The sequence below is a fragment of the Leptodactylus fuscus genome, chromosome 8, assembly GCF_031893055.1.
Source record: "Leptodactylus fuscus isolate aLepFus1 chromosome 8, aLepFus1.hap2, whole genome shotgun sequence".
Taxonomy (NCBI): Eukaryota; Metazoa; Chordata; class Amphibia; order Anura; family Leptodactylidae; genus Leptodactylus; species Leptodactylus fuscus.
This window is the reverse complement of record NC_134272.1, coordinates 80,562,506-80,580,108: the sequence shown is the minus strand read 5'-3', so window position 1 is coordinate 80,580,108 and position 17,603 is coordinate 80,562,506. Positions and strand designations below refer to the sequence as shown.

General features: G+C 44.5%; 1 protein-coding gene across 9 annotated transcripts in view; it reads left to right on the top strand.

Moving 5' to 3' along the window:
• Positions 1–17,603, top strand: part of FMNL2 (formin like 2) — a 157,647-nt gene that overhangs the window by 72,107 nt on the left and 67,937 nt on the right. For all 9 annotated transcript variants that reach the window (XM_075284463.1, XM_075284457.1, XM_075284462.1 and 6 more), the window contains exon 2: positions 8,878–8,961. In XM_075284463.1, coding sequence (XP_075140564.1) covers positions 8,878–8,961 — 84 coding nt within the window. The remainder of the gene's footprint in view (positions 1–8,877; positions 8,962–17,603) is intronic.

The window sequence follows — 17,603 nt, the reverse complement described above, 5'->3', positions numbered from 1 at the left end:
CAGGCATCCAGTCACGCACTCCGCTCTGGATTAGGCCCAAATGAATGGTCCTAGTCGGGAGGAGGGACTGTCTTCAGGAGGATTTGCGAGGCGACTCCGCCTGAACAATGAGCATGTCCGTTCTTTTTTCCAAAGCGCTCCCGGAAAAAAGAACTGACTGGCTCCCATTGATTTCAATGGGAGCCGTCTTTTTGGTCAGGATTTTGAGGCGGATACGGCCTCAAAATCATGACCAAAATACCCCGCATGAACTCAGGCCATCTTTGGCGCCCCCTTCAGCCCAACCCTGCTTCCACCTATAGTGTTACCAACCCTTTAACATCCACAGTCACCTAAATAAGAGGAGAACTACCGTGCGTTCACTGCGCTCTCCGGAAATCGCTTTACTGTGAAAAAAAGGTTTATTTAAGCAATTTTTCTAATAAATATCAGAAATGTGAAACGATGGAGATCAAAGCGGCCGGCGGGTAGAGAACTGTCGCCGTTTTTTTTTTTTTTCTCGGAGTAATTAAGAGCAATTTATTTTAAGTGTAAGACTCCCCTTTAAGAGGGAGCGATTTCCTAGCCGCCTATTATGTAAGGTATATTTTTTTGCACAGTTTGAGGCTGGAGGCAGATAGACATTGTTGGTACTGAGGTAGAATTAATTCTCCGTGTTTCCTTTGTAATAGGCCGGCCGCGGTCTGGAAATAGTACGCGCGCTCATTTTTATTCCGCACCACACTCGGCTTTCGAGCAGACCTGCTGAACTGTTTAACCTAATTACCATCAGAAGGATTTATTCAGCTCGCAACTGTGGAAGCCATTGCTTTATTTAACAGATCTTCATTTCAGCAAATCTCAGGAATTCTGACATCATTATTTTGCCCAGTTCTTTCCATGGAACGGCTCGAAACACTGGCTTTTTCATGGCCTTGTGCTCGCATTATATTCCTTACATAGTTGGACTGCGCCCAGGATCTTGCAGGGTAGGATCTTGCTGGGGTCTTGAAGACCTGGGGGGGATGAACACTGGACTTAAACAGTGAAATCTTTGGATATTGCACCCAGTGGATGCGAAAATTACAAAATGTGGTTTCTAGAACCTGCAGCTGTATCCAAAAAGTTGCCAAAAAATTTCAAGCTTGACATGTGGCTTTTGCATCAGTTTAGTTTGTGTGATATTGTGTCGCCGCGATTGTCAGGTTACTCCATGTGTGACCCCGGATTTACGGCTTGTGTAGGATGAAAGGGACTTTCTGAAATTTTAGGATAGGTCATGACCAGTTGAAGATCAATGGGGTCCAACACCTAGGACCCCTGTGGATTAGCTGTTGGAAACAGCAGCAGCGCTCCACAGGCCTTGTGATGTCACATTCATTGGTCACATGGTTCAAGCAAATGGCTTGAGCTGCAATACCAAGCATAGCCATTATACAATGTACGGCGCCATGCTTGGTAAGCGTATTCAAACAGCCCAGATGTCAGATCCCTACTGATTTTTAAATGTTAACCTATGCAATACCAAACACAGCCACTATTCCATGTACGGCGCTTTGCTCTGTAAGAGGTGAAGAGGATGCAGCTATCGCTATCATAGCCCTGGACATCCCCTTTAAGGATAGACCATCACTATTTCAGTCCATGAACACGGATAAAATTCTGGGATTTTGCAAATTCCACCAGAGGGAGCTTACAGTATACTGTTCATTCATTAAACTCCATAATAGAACAGTATGCCGTACACTCCCCCTGTTGGTGGGTACAAAATTTTTATCTTTTAAAGAGGACCTTTCACCACCTCAAGCACTTTTCATCCTTTGATAGCCCTATCTCCTCTGATTCCAGCACAGTTAGAAATTTTTCTCTAGCCCCCACTGTCTACGATCAGTCAGTGCTGTTAGTTTTGGTGACTGATATCCTAACTAAACTCTCTAATGTCGAGTGGGTGGTGTCAGGCACGATCAGGCAGGATTCAGAGCTCTGACACTCTCCACCTCTGATTGGAGCTCGGAGTCACGCCCCCCGACTGCTCCTGTCTGACACCACCCACTTACTATTAGGGAGTCTAGTTATGATATCAGAAACCAAAACTAACAGCGCTGATTGCTCAGGAATGGAGGGGGCTAGAGAAAAAATTCCAACTGCGCTTGAATCAGTGGAGGGGGGCGCTATATAAATAACTGCGGTTGGTGGAGATGGTAAAAGGACCTCTTTAACGGTTATGTCTATGCAGAGGATTTGGAGTATATATATTTTATAAAATTGGACCTAAAAACATCATGCTAAGGGGTGGCTATTTACAGGCTGTGTGGGATCTGACAACATCCCTGCTTGGAAGGAGATGCTTTTGGAACGACAAGCCCTGGATGTATTTGTCAGATCATTACTGTCCAACTGGCAGCCTAGATTTGCTTTTGGACTGAACCGGCCCTTCCTGAGCCCCCTCCTCTGCACTGTGTGTGACTGTGTTTAGAGCCGGGATCACAAATACTGCGCCAAAAATACTTGAAAATATGAATATGGTATCTAGAATTCAGTGACAACACCCTTGTTGAATAATCTCTGTGTGGGAAGGAGCTGAGAACAAATCTGTTATGTAATTGTGGAGATTTCATCTTTCTTGGGAGATTAATACATAGCGGAGTCCCAGTAACATGTGGCCAAACCCAGATCAGTAAGTGGGAGTGTAAGAGGCTCTTATCTGAGGGTGGATATAAAGGGAGCCGCTGAAGAAGAGGCTGGATATAGGGGGAGCCGCTGAAGAGGAGGCTGGATATAGGGGGAGACGCTGAAGAGGAGGCTGGATATAGGGGGAGCCGCTGAAGAGGAGGCTGGATATAGGGGGAGACGCTGAAGAGGAGGCTGGATATAGGGGGTAGCCACTGAAGAGGAGGGTGGATATAGGGGGTAGCCACTGAAGACGAGGGTGGATATAGGGGGAGCCGCTGAAGAGGAGGGTGGATATAGAGGTCATGGGTCTTCCAGCAGGACAATGACCCAAAAAACGCTTCAGGTCAGCACTAGAAAATGGTGGTGAGAGAAAGCCCTGGAGACTTGTAAAGTGGCAGCAATGAGTCCAGCCCTGAATCCCATAGAACACCTGTGGAGGGGGAGAGATCTCTTGGTGGCAGTTTGGAGAAGGCCCCCTTCACATCTCAGGGGGGACCTGGAGCAGTTTGCCAAAGAAGAATGGTCTAAGATTCCAGCAGAGCCTTGTAAGAAACTCATTGCTGGTTAGCGGAAGCGGTTGTTCGCAGTTATTGTGTCTAAAGGTTGTGCTACCAAGTATTAGGCTGAGGGCGCCAATACTTCTGTCCGGACCATTTATGGAGTTTTGTGTAAAATGATCAATGATTTGACTTTTTTTCATTCTCTTTTGTGTTTTTTCATTGCAAGCAAAATAAATGAAGATATTACCAAAGAGTTTGTGCTTGTAATCATTTTCTGGAAGACAACGAGGATTATCTGACAGAATTGCAGGGGGGCCAATACTTTTGGGCAACACTGTAGGGGGAGCCGCTGAAGAGGACTACTACTCCCTTTCTCCTATGATTTATTTGTTCTTAGCACTGCTAAGTGCATTCACTTACAGCATGAACTGAACATCTGCAGAATGGGTGTAGGACAGAACAATTACACAAGTCAAATGACTTCATAATGCTTTAGATAACCCTTTAGGGTCAGTTCACACACAGTAGATTTCTTGCAGAAAATTCTAGAACTGTGTCATTCATCTGAATGGGGCTTACAGAAACCTAGGTGCTTGCAAAATAACCCAATTCAGATGAATAGAACTGATTTTTAGATGCAGAAATATGTGCACCCTTAGGCCCGGTTCACATCTGCGTTCGGGTTTCGGTTCAGGGAGTCTTCTTGGGGACCCCCCCCGAACAGAAACCTAATCTGCCTAAAAAAGCAGTTACCTAAAGAAACCTGTGGACCCCAAAGACTATAATGGGATCCGTGTGGTTTCCGCTAAAAAAAATGCGGAGAAGTGTGTTGCGTGCAGGACTTTTCTCTCTGCATTTTTCATGGAATGGCCCGAACGCAGATGTGAACCGGGTCTTAACGTAATGGTGAAACTACAAATTCCAGCAAGACCAACAGACACAATTATGTTCTTAGCTAAGAAATGGATACATTTGTATCCAGGCTAGACAATGTTTTGCAAGCTCGGACCATCTGCATCTACACAAATCTTCTGGTTACTTTGCTACAATGTATCAGTCTATTAATCTCCATTAAAGGAGTTGTCTGACTATTGTAAGGTGGTGCACTCTTTGTGAAGATGTCACCGCTGAGGCCTGTGATTGGCTGAAAGGGTCACCTGGCACAAATGGGACATCACTGCTGATGCTACGTTCACATCTGCATCGGGGTGTCCGTTGTTCTGGTCCGTCGGTGAACAGACCCATGGATTGCTAAAATAAAATTATTGACTATAATGGGATCTGTTGGGTGTCCGTCCTTTTTAAAGCTGATGAAAGTCGGACTTGCAGCACTTTTTCACCCTACACTTCAACTTCAGACACTATGATGGAGTTTTTAAGGAAATGTTACAGGGTGGGCATCTAATAGAGAACAGCTCTGGTTTTCATAGAGGGGTCCTCGAGCAGGTGAACCCCCCACACTCACACTTCATGATGCCTGTATATCTTCAGTGGATTGTTTTTGCAACTTTCGTAACAGCTTGCTTGTAGTCTTGTCGAAAAGACCAACACCTATGCTACCATAAGCAGGGTTGTTGGGGTGCTGAATGTTGGGGGGGGGGGGGGGCAACAAGCCACATGTATACATTTTTTTATACATCTAGACACAGAATAAAGAGTGACCTGAGCCCTTGCCCCGGTGAAGGAAAGCCTGGCTTCAGCTCTGTCATAAGTGTGACCGCACTCTTATTAGCAGGATAAGCGTCATGACCTGACGCTATGGTTCTGTTCACACCTTGCTTCCTGCAGAAGTCACGCATCTGGTCAGACCCCCGCAGTTAATTGCCGCATCCCTCTAACATATTGTGCGCTTCGCTTCTGTAACGTGTGCTATGGCCATGGCGAGCAGCTTGCTTTTGTAGCCTGATTAAAAGATAGGATTAGTTCCATGAATAGAGCATTAATACCAGTGTGGATCTGACCTTCTTTGTGGCAGATGTAAGCGCCTAAGGAGCATGCTCAGAGTCAGCGTCACGCTGCTCCATCCATTACCGACCGTACATCACAGGGGATCAGTTACCAGGAGGGGGGGGGGGGGACTCTCTGTTGGCTGCAGAATTACAGTCTGAATACGCCGGAAACAGAAACCTATGGGGATCGAAGTTCTGCTCTGAAAACTAGAAATTGAGGGGGGGGGGGGGGGGGTGTTAAGTTTTGCAGGTGTTTTCTAGACTTCTATTTAAAGCAGCCTATGCTGCAGCCGTCCTCCATCATAGCGCCCACAAAGGTTGTCGCACAGCTTAGCAGGGTTATTTGGGGTTATAAAGTGACGTGGAGGCAAGGTATAATGAATCGCTTCCTATCTAAAGAGATTTACCATTCAGGATTCTTAGAAAGCTGGTTGAGACCTTTCTTATAAAGAGTCCTGTGGGGTTATAGAGTGACGTGGAAGCAAGAAATAATCAATCACTTCCTATCTAAAGAGATTTGCTATTTAGGCCTCTGGGAGAGCTGGGTGACAACCAATATGGCCACCGCTGCGGCTCCCGTAAGAGCCGTCACTTTGATCATCTTGAGTCCTGTGGGATTATCCAGTGATACAGAGTGAGAAAGTAATAAGTCACCTCCTATCTAGACACATTGGCCATTCAGGATTCTGGTAAGGCTGGGTGATAACCACACTGTCTACTAGCACAGCTCTAGGAAAGCTGGGGGACAACCAAAGCAGCCTCTTACATGGCTCTAGCAAAGCTGGGTAAGAATCAATATGGCCGAAATTACAGCCCTGATATAGGGCGGTCATCATACTTTCCTCGAGTCCTGATTATACAGTGATACAGAGGCAGTAAATTATATCTAGATATCTCTAGATACATTTCCAATCATGATTGTGGAAAAGCTGGGTCCTGAGTGTCCTGAATTTTTGCAAACAATCTGGGCAGGATTGAAATAAAGCCATGGTCCCGCTCAGTATAGGGTGGACTTAAATATTCCTAATTTACCAATGTCACATATAAATATTATGGAGCATGGTGCACTACACAGGCTGCCATCAAAATATCCCTAGTAAAAAAAATTAGGAAATTAGATTTTAAAGAATTTGTAACAATCTGTGACTGTCCCTGAGCATTTGCACAGGACACCACTGCGATACGTGCAGGTCATGTACATACAAATGTGCGCTCATACTACATTAGACAAAGCGTTGTTCAGACCAGTTAAATATATCGCCAAATTATTATTACAGCCGATCCCCCGATAGCAACAGGAACAAGAAGTGAAATGTTCCTTAGCTGGTCGTGTCGTATTTTCGACTGGCAGGGACCCTGGGCAATGGTTGGGTTCATTCATGCATGTTCAGGGCCAGATGTTTCCACAGAGAAGGCCTGAGATCAGCCGAAATCAGGCCTGTCACTTGTAAGGGGATGTTCACAGTCATGCTAGAGCACATCTCACCGTATTAGGATGAGAGCAACGGACACTGATGGTAGTACTGACAGATGCAGACGGAGCCCCCTGTGTCTGCGTCCGTTCCCATTGACACTAATGTAAAAAAACATGACGAAAGGAAAGATTCATTGTGAATGCAGATGGACCTCACACAGGAGGGTTCCGAATTCACCAGTCCGTAATGTCCGTTGCTCTTATCCGTGACTGATGAGAGCAACGGACACTGACGGTAGTACTGACAGATGCAGACGGAGCCCCCTGTGTCCGTTCCCATTGACTCTAATGTAAAAAACATGAAGAAAGGAAAGATTCAGGGCGAATACAGATGAACAGCACAAAAGGAGGGCTCCGACTTTACCAGTCTATAAGGTCCGTTGCCCTTATCCCATGATGGACCATAATGATGGTAGTGTGAACCCACCCAAGGCAACATTCACATCTGCGCCCTCTGGAGTTATAGAGTGACATGGGAGCAAGAAATAATGAATTTCTATATATCTAGATAGCTTTTCTGTCCAGGATCCTGGGAAAGCTGGATTACCATCAATATGGCCACCAGCATGGCTCCCATAAGAGTTGTCACCTTTATCACCTGTGGGATTATCCAGTGACACAGAGCGAGAAAATAATAAATCGCTTCCTTTCTAGAAAGACCGACTATTCAGGATTCTGGGAAAGCTGGGTGACAACCGACTCAGCTCTTCCACGCAATGTGACCGGCCCTATTTGTTACTGGGTTTTGTCCTGCTCTGCATCAGGAGATTGAAGCTTTGCCTATGGAACTTGGCAGATGAAGGATGAGTTCACACACTGCAGATTTGATCCAAAAACTTTTGCACCTGCATTTCAGCTCCGCGCACATGACAGGCGTTCTTTTGGCTGCAGATATTACATTTCCATTTCTGCTAGCGTCATTCAGAGAAACGGGACAGTTCCAGAAATATTTGCAACAAATTTTTTGCAAAACTTTCCCTTTTTTTTTTTTTTTTTTAAAAAAAAAGAGAAAATAATCTATGAACACAAAGCTGACTAAATATTCTCGGGAACAGATAACGTTTATATGGGAGGACCCGGCGAGTCAGGGCAGGTCTCAGAGCGCATGAAAGAAAACACACAGAAGTGACACACGGAGAAGCTATTTCACTCTGCTGCCATGGAACAGCTTGGATTTAAAGGGACCTATAGAAGTATCCTATATGTTGTCTAATAACTAGGTGTTGTGCCGTTCCTCTGTCATCCCTCCTGAAAATGTATGGATCAATTAACAAATGGTTGCTAACAATTGGAGGTGTATTCGTGCACACTCTGGTATGGTTTGGTTTGAATAGCCAGTGTCAGACTGCTACCCCTTTAAAGGGATCCTATCATTAAAACTCAATTTTTTGTCCCTAACACGTAGGAATAGCCTTAAGAAAGGTTATTCTTCTCCTACCTTTAGATGTCTTCTCCGCGCCGTTCAGTATAAAACCCGTTTTCGTCGGTATGCAGATGAGTTCTCTCGCAGCACTGGGGGCGTCCTCAATGCTGCGAGAGAACTCTCCAGCGCCACCTCCATCTTCTTCAGGAATGGCCTCTCTTTGCGTCTTCTTCCGGTGCTGGCCTCAAACTTCTAGGCCTCTGTGTAAGCGGCCATTTTCTTGTGGTCGGCGAGCATGTGCACTCGGCTTTTCCCTAGGCCCGAGGCCTAGAAGTTTGACTGCCAGCGCTGGAAGAAGATGGAGGGCTGGAGAGTTCTCTCGTAGCAATGGGGACGCCCCCATTGCTGTTTGAGTCCTGGGGCCTGCCCCCAGTGCTGCAAGAGAACTCATTTGCATACCGATGAAAACCGGGATTTATACCGAACGGTGGCCTGGAGAAGACATCTAAAGGTAGGAGAAGAATAGCCTATTCCTACATCTTAGGGACAAAAAAATTGAATTTTAATGATAGGATCCCTTTAAGAAGTAGGCCACACCCAGTTGTCAATTAATTCATACATTTCCAGGAGGTGTAACAGAGGAATACAACAGATGCTCCTAGGTTATGGATGATACAATTATGGACTAAAACTGAGCTGACAGGCCCTCTTTAACATGACCCCGCAGTATGACCACATATGGGCCATGTCTGATATTTGTAGGGCACTTCCATATCTATCATAGGGAATGTATTAGAATAAAGCAGTCCACGTTGCGACTCTCCCAGATTCTCACATGTTAACGTTCATTGACCCTGTTGTAGATATTGGCAGACATAACAGGACGACCTCCAGCGTTCTCCTCCGGTTCTTAATGACTCTTGTTTTTCCTCCTTACAGAATGCCATGAACCTTCCGCCTGATAAAGCGAGGTTACTGCGTCAGTACGACAACGAGAAAAAGTGGGAACTTATCTGCGATCAGGTAAGTGCTGAGATTACGGAACTACCTGAACACTCTCATGGTCAAAATATGTATTACTGATAGGGAAGACTGTAGATTGTCTGTACAGTGCTGCGGAATATGATGGCGCTATACAAGTAAGAGAAATAGATAATGCCTATCTTCAAATGGGGCAATGGATTGTGACCCTGAGTGTGCCCATTGGGATCTTTGGGTTACACTGCAACTCCATTCAATATCACAAGTAAGGAGTCACAGGGTAACACAGTGATCTTTAGTCACATGACAGGAGCCACCATGTCGCCCCTTTAATCTCTCAGTATATTACGCTACTTTATTAACCTATTAACGACATTTCTGAATATTTAATATTTTTATTATATCTTAAGGTAAATCTTCTGTAACGCAGAATAAAACCACGGCCCAGAGAATGAAGAAACCTCAAACGTCAGAGACATTCATGTGTTTAGATATGTAACACCCGGGGCTATATACTGTGTGTTCCAGGAGGGTTTCTGACAGGATTGTGATGAATTTTTTTGTAAATTTCATCATTTCTTTGTTTGTTTGAGAAATTCTTTAAAATCAGTCATCATGACCTGTCCACGCCCCGTGTAGGGACAGGTACGCCCGTGAAGCAGCACGTTCTGTGTCAAAACTGTAATGGATTATTACACAATATGAAATATTATCTTACGTGTTCTGTACGTTAATGGGGGACTATGGGAAAGCTGCAAATGTTTTGAAGACTTTCACTTCTTGGAAGAAAGACAATCAGGATTGGAAGAAACATTTCCTATATTACAGTCGGTGCCTCTTCCGTCTCCATCTCATGCACATGAACGTATTACAGCTCCATGCAACCTCCAAGTTCTAAAAAGCAGTACCCTTAGACTTCACTTATCATACTTGTACATGTGTTACAATGCAATAAGTGTTTCTTAAAGGGATTATTCTGCTGATTAAACTTATTTAGAAAAGGTAGGAAAAACTGTACTCTCCTCACGATTTCCTGCTGGTTCTGTCCCGGCTGTTACCCGCCTCTTGCCAGTCCCTACATTTCGGTCTGTCTAAGCAATGGCTTAGAAGCCAGTTACTTGGTCCAGAGCTGTGATAGGCTAAGCAATCATTTCCTCTATGTCAAGAGGGACCAGGAAGTAGAGACCAGCGGGGAACTGGGGAAGCATTGGAACAGGAGTGGCAGGTGTCAGGGAGGAGAATTTTTACAGTTTTTTACACCATTCTGAGCCTTTTCTAAATGATTTTTAGCTACCGGACAACCCTTTTAATTAATAAAACGTGATACGATGCCACCGCGGTTTTTCCTGCAGCGCTTTTTTTGTTGTGGCCTGCTCTGTGGGGCATTATCCTTAAACTTTGACCTAGGTGATCCTGCTGGGTTTTTGGATGTGGTGGCGCTCTACACTAGACTCCAGAGCTCTGTGCAGTCATTTCTTCCACCATAGGCCTATGTAAATCCTAATATCCACTTTTGGCTTTTCACCTGTATCCACTTACCCTGGATCTACATCTTGTATCTCAGGTGACTGACAGATGTTTTCAGGAGCTAATCCTGCAATGAGTCCTATTACAGCTCCTATAGATGTCGGATTATGTCATGTACTAGTCTTTTCCTATAACAATTTTTGAGTGATGCCCATCCCCCATTCCCTCTAGAGCCCATGGGTAGCGGAATACTCCGGAATAGCGGTGGTTGCTGTAATCATCATCCGCCCATCACCGAGGCTGGGGAATTGTAGCCACCACTTCAAAGGATTGGGATAAGGTCGATTGCGTCATGATATGTTCAAGTCGTGGGCCGGAGGAGACTGAAGAGCTTTTTTTATTCTGCTTTAGCTTTCCTTTTGTACTCGTTTCTTGCTCTCTCGGAATAAAATCCATATTTTTTGCTATAAATTAGACAATTAATGCAGCAAGGGATTTACAAATAGTGAATTGCAGAGTCATCACTTGCTGTTAGTTGACATTTCTGGAGCAGATCGGCCTGCCGGAGTCTTTCCCCATAGAGCAGGGAAGTGCAGGATAGAATGCAAATGACTTGTGGATTAGCAGGAGCACAGAGGATTTCACAGCACGTCTGTAGCCCAGGAGTTATATCCTGAAATGGTTTATGGGTCAACTAAACATGTCCCTAAAGATAGGTTATAAGTACAGTGGGGAGTCCAAAGTTTAGGGTCCCAGCCAATGGAGAGAACAAGGGGACTCAAATCCCTGATCTGGACCAAAGAGCAAGATGAGCTTGTGCGGTTTATTTCCATTAGGATGGTAGCCTCAGAAACAGTCATAAAGGTTGTTTGGGACCATGATACTGAAGCCCACCACCAGAGTCCAGTGACGTCACTCACATCCATTTGTCACATGACCATGCCACAGCTCAGTCCCGTTCCAATGAAGAGATCTGAGCTGCATTACCAAACACAACCACTATACAATGTATGGAGCTGTGATTGGTAAGTAGTGAGGGGGTTGCAGCAATCATAGTTCAGGATAACCCTTCTAAAGGGAACCTGCCTGGCTGTTTGGGACCATTAAACCACTAATATACCTTTAAGAAGTTGAGGTTTAGAGTCCTTAGGAATCCAAACTTGAAGATCCCCTTTGTATGCTGAGATGAGATTCGCAGTGATATGAGGTATACTGGTCCTCGGCACACGAGCTGGATCTTCAAGTTTGGATTCCTAAGGATGTTGCTGACGGACTTCAGTATAATACAGAGGTTGGGATCTCTAAATCTTGGCTTCTAATGGCATCTTGGTGGATTAGGGATCCCAAACAGTTTGACAGGTTCCCTTTAAGCTTTTTCAGGTCCCATTGTTCTTGGCCACCTTGGGAGACCCAGAGGTAACTTTTATAATCATTAATGGGAATACCCAGGAGGATACATGAGGACTGTCCTTAGCAAAGGCTTTCATATATAGAATTTCCTTAATCTACTCTACATGTCTATAAAATCCCCTAATCCAGAATATTTGATAATCCAGAACTTCATCGGTTGGGTTGAAGGAATTTTACGGTATATGGCCAGCTTTAGCCATACTTGCCAACTCTTCTGGTAGATAGGAGAGGTTTCCGTAGAGGGGGTGACATGTCGGTAGGGCAGACAAATCTCCCAGGCCACCCTAATATCATGTTATTGTATTATTTTCATTGTCGGATTGTTCTGATAATCTGCCATGACCCAGGTATTTGTACATTGCCTATAGTTGTCTTGCAGAATACAGACTTCCATACATTTCCGTATATAGCCCCTAAATGGCTTAAGTCCCAAATCTTCTCCAGTCTTGACGGTGGCGGCGGCACGAAGAATCAATGAGCAGGAATATCTGTGAACACATAACAAAAATGGACGCTGTGGCCCCGAGGAGCCAATCAGTTTAGATGTAGTTGTGTGATTGGCTGCCATGGTAAGAGACCACTTTTTATCTATTAGTTTGGTCTGGCCGGGTGACTATTTGCAGCATTTATAGAGCTGATATTTTTAGTGGGATTTTTATTTGAGCGGTTAGTCATCCGTTGTTTACAGATTTATTTCATAATCACTAATGAAATAATGAAATATTATGTCTGGACGTGGACTCGGGGCCCACCCATGTTATTGTATGAGACAAATCACTTGTGCGTCACCATTATCATGACCTGTAATTGGACATCCCGAAGCTTTGCAGGTCTTATAGAGTTCGGCAGACTACTGCTAGATCTAGTAGGCCTCTAAACCAGATTGTGAAACAGTAAAGGTGGCCTACACATTAGATTTCGGGCTGACATCAGGCGTTTCCACCATAGTCTTTTCACATGGAGTTTTTTAGTCAGGATTTTGAGATCGTATTCGCCTCAAAGTCCTGACCAAAAAGACGGCTCCTATTGAAATCAATGGGAGCCGCTCAGGAGCTTGTGCCGACTCCCGGAAAAAGAAGCGAGGTGCTCATTCTTCAGGCTTTCACCTCACGATTTGGCCTGAAGACACTCCCTCCTCCGGACTAGGCCCATTCATTGGGTCTAATCCGGAGCAGAGTGCGCGGCTGGATGCCGATGCAGTGCTCCAGCTTTCAGTCGCGGCTACCTGGCTTTTGGATCGGAACCTGAGGCGGCCTCCACCTCGGGTTCTAATCCAAAAAACCCCATCTGAATTTACCCGTAGGCCTGGTTCAGATCTGTGTTCGGTATTCCATTCAGGGAGTCTGCATGGGGACCCCCCAAACGGAATACCGAATGCATTGACAAGTGGTGAGCTTATGAAAGCACACGGGCCCCATAGACTATAATAGGGTCTGAGTTTTTTATGCGCGCTGTCCTCAAGTCATGTGGAGAGGAAAGTAGTTCATGAAGTACTTTTCTCTCCACATGTTCTGTGCGGACACCACGCGGAACCACACGAACCCCATTATAGTCTACAGGGTCCATGTGCTTTCATAAGCTCACCGCTTGTCAATGCGTTCAGTATTCCTTTCGGGGGGTCCCCAAGCGGACCCCCCCCTTCCCCAAACTAATTACCAAACGCAGATGTGAACCAAACCTTAGTCTAAAGGGGTTCTCCAACTCAAAGACTTTGAAGATCCACCTCTGTGTTCAGCGCAGATAGTGCTGCCTTCCCTTTTACAGACTAGGCCTATTCACGGATTACATGGCAACCCGTATTGCGGCACCCAGGTATTTTAACCCTTAGTGTATCAGAGTTTCCTTTCTTAATCCAGGGCAGTTTCTTCCCTCCGCTGCAGTTTTACCACCTGGAGAAATAGCATAGAAGCAGCTCGGTCCTCGATGTGTCCCTGATCTCTGGCTTGGGCGCTTCTTGGGATATAATATTACATAGACTAGAATATCCTGTTTGTTTTTCAAATGTGTCTCTGGCAAACTTCTTTGGCAATTTTACAAAATCCAATTTGGCAGTGGTAAATCGAATAGATTTCGGTTCCGGACTTGAAAAATTCATTTATAAGATTCGCAGACAGACACATAAATCTACAGTGAAGATTATAGGCGTCTGCTTAAGGACAAGATCAAGGCGGACGGACAGGGTAGTGTTTTCGTTCCCTCGTCTTGTCCTCGTCTCAGGGGTGGTCTCAGCTGGACTGAACTAGAACAAGTGATTTATTACCAGACAGATGAGCCAATAAATAAAATATCAGAATATTTGTCTCCGAAATAATTGTATGAATGAAGGATCTGTGTGATTTTCTTTATCATGATGTAAAATGAATCGTTGGTGGCTCTCTAAAATTGGGGGCCCTGTTGCATGTTTTGCATTGGGGGCAGGAGCTTCCAGTTACGTCTCTCTGTGTAGTCCTTGCCTGAGGATGTCATTTTGCAACAGTTGGAAAGCGGCAGGTTCACCGCAGAGACTATATATAAACTCAATGTACTACAAATCCCAGCATGACCTCCCTTCTGGTAATGGATTCATTCAGAGAAAACCGTGCCTCTGTGTGAAGCGGGGGTGTCGCATAGGCCCCATGAACGTCTACAGAACCGCAGATCTATACTATGTTCTTTTACATGGACGTATATTATATGGTTTATACAAGTGAACACCATCAGAACAAATGACACCACTACTGTATATAACAAGTGTGTGAGTCAGATCGCATATCACATTTCCAGGACACAGCGGTGAGGCTGTTCCATCATGTGATATGAAATAACCTTTGGCAAAATATGTGATTATCCATTTTTCCGAGATTACCAACATTCCTTCCTAAATTGTGATGTCGGCTTGAGTGGAAATCTTCTAAGTCTAAAGTGACAGGTTGGCCTTTAGATGATCACGTAGAGTGCCAAAGGAAAAAACCCAGACTGATATTGTGTAATAAGACGTCTGATATAGAAGCTAAGCAGACCAGTCAGTCGTCTGGAACTACGACCACTAGTCTCCTGGAAGGAGTCCTCACAATAACTAGAGAGTCGCAATTTGCACGCAACATGTTTGATAATATAGAAGAAAGCCTGATACCTTCAAAAACATTCTTGGTTTTATAATGTGGTCGGTATCGCTGCTTAATGCAAGCAAGTGGGGATTAGCTGCAATACCAGATACAACCTATTGGAAGGAGGGGCGCTGTTTCTTAAAAATAGCAGACACTTTCTTCATTTCCCATACACCTCCCTTGGCTATGACAAAAGGCTACATCCGAATCTTGTAAGCCAAGTTGTATGTGGTTTCTTTTACAGATTTTTCAACTTAATTCATTGTATATTTTGGATTCTGTTTCGATATCTATAGATCCTATAGGTCCTATATTGAAAATGGATTGGAATTGAAAGTAACTCCCCTTAAAATCAATGGAAGAAACTTAGATGACACTCAGAAGTGTATTGTCTTAAACAATCGGACTACTCTTGGCCTGAACACTTGGTCATGTGCATGAGGCCTAAGTCTAGGTTCACAGGGAGGAATTTGGAGAGTAATTTGACATGGTTTTCTGCCTCAGATTCTTTACCAAATTCTGGCCATGCCGCAGAAGGCTAAAGCAGAGCTTCAGCTTTCTGCCGTAGGTTTGCTTGCTTATAGACTCAGACATTGGGTCTGATCTGCACGAGCCTCGTACTGAATGAGCTGCGGAATCTGCAACAAGGTCGAGCAGGGACTTCTTTTTCCAAAATGACAAGTCCATCGTTGCCTCCCATTGAAGGAGAGCCCAGCGCAGAGTGGAAATCCGCTATAGAGAGTCTGTCACGCTGGAGGACCCAGCATGTCTATACATTACATAAACAATCCATTGATAGATTTGATAACAATGTAATACACCATTTGCCCTGTGGTGGAGCTGCAGGCAGATTAAACTCTTGTTGCCCCTACAGCTAACAGCTTTACCCCTGAGCATTATAGTTGGGGGATTCTTCTTAGATAAGGACCTTGTACATTGGGCACTCCTCTGCCGTCCATTGCACCGTTCTCGTAGTGTAGTAAATCTACTTCCTCTCCCGACTTTATTTCTGCCCTCATTGTCGTTTGGGCAGGCGGCTAAGAATAACAGCTTTATGATATCTTGAGTTCATTGAGGAAATCCGTCTCTGACAATCCTGCAGCTCATTCACAGAGGATAGCGCTTGTGGAAAGTTATTTCTCTAAGTCCAGGCTTGCTGCCTAATGCAACAGGTTTTGGCAAGGGGTACGGTTGGCTGTTGCTTTGGAATTATCTTTGGTTTTCAGAGATGAATAATGCCCGAAGAATAGTAACGTCATAAATTATGATTCACGAATCCTATGTTCAGTCACGTCGACTAGTAGCCTGTAAATTTAAAGGGGGTGTACCTTCAGAAAATGACCCACTTTTTGAAACCAAGTTTTATATTAAGCTTATTTTTTATAAATTTTATGTGATGTTATTTTTTTAAAAAAATTCCATGTCGCAAACTGTATTAAGTACTTTTCACTCTGACCACTAAACCTAATGATGAAATATTAAATAGGTTAACTGTTTGTCAGAAAAGCTATTCTTCAAAGGGAACGGGCTATTGTTAAACCATGTTTTTATATCAAACATATTTTTAAAGAATTTTTGCATATTTTTTATTATACTATTTTTATTTAATGTTTTATTTCTCATGTCATCTATAGTTTATAAATCTTCCTATATCCTGAAATTCTCACTGTTACCACTAAGCCTAAGGCTGGTCTTACACGAACATAATTTAAGTCTGCAAGTGGTCCGAAATTGAGGGTTTTCAATTGCGGACACATTATATTCAGTGTGGCCTCTTACACCACCGGATATTGTATCCTTGGTGTGCCGGGCCGTAACCGAGGTCCACACTGAATAGAGCAGGTCTGCAAAGGCCGTGAATTCACGGCACTGCACGGACTCGCCCATAGAACTCTATGGGCGAGTGCGGCAGGACACGGGCGTCTGTGGTGTCTATGTTGCTGATCAGCAACTTGTGGACCATCATACCATTACAGTTGTGTAAGACCAACCTAGTAAAGTGAGTCATTTACATCACAGACAGGATTACAATAGAAGATAACACCTTTACAGATAACATCACTCATACATTATTATATTCACTACTGACAAAAGATGGTGTGGCATCTTATCTCCTCCACCTACCTGTCCAGTACATGTCTGGAAAACTCTCCCAAGCTCTTTCGAGTCTCAATGAGTCGGCTCTAGACAATTATTGGCTATGGCCAGTGGCGTAACTAGGAATGGCAGGGCCCCGTGGTGAACTTTTGACATGCCCCCCCCCCCAAACCGACTCCAAAGACCTCGACCGACCCCCTCCTCTGCACTATATTATGTCCCTTAGTAAGCCCTGCACACAGTATTATGTCCATTAGTGGCCCCTGCACACAGAATTATGTCCCTTAGTGGCCCCTGCACACAGTATTATGCCCCATAGTGGCCCCTGCACACAGTATTATCCCCCATAATGTCCCCTGCACACAGTATTATGCCCCATAGTGGCCCCTGCACACAGTATTATGTCCCATAGTGGCCCCTGCACACAGTATTATCCCCAATAGTGTCCCCTGCACACAGTACTATCCCCCATAGTGTCCCCTGCACACAGTATTATGCCCCATAGTGGCCCCTACACAAAGTATTATGTCCCACTGTGGACACCCATAAACAATTATTATACTCTGGGGTCTTTTCAGACCCCAGAGTATAATAATCGGAGACCCGGGGGAATAAAAACATTAA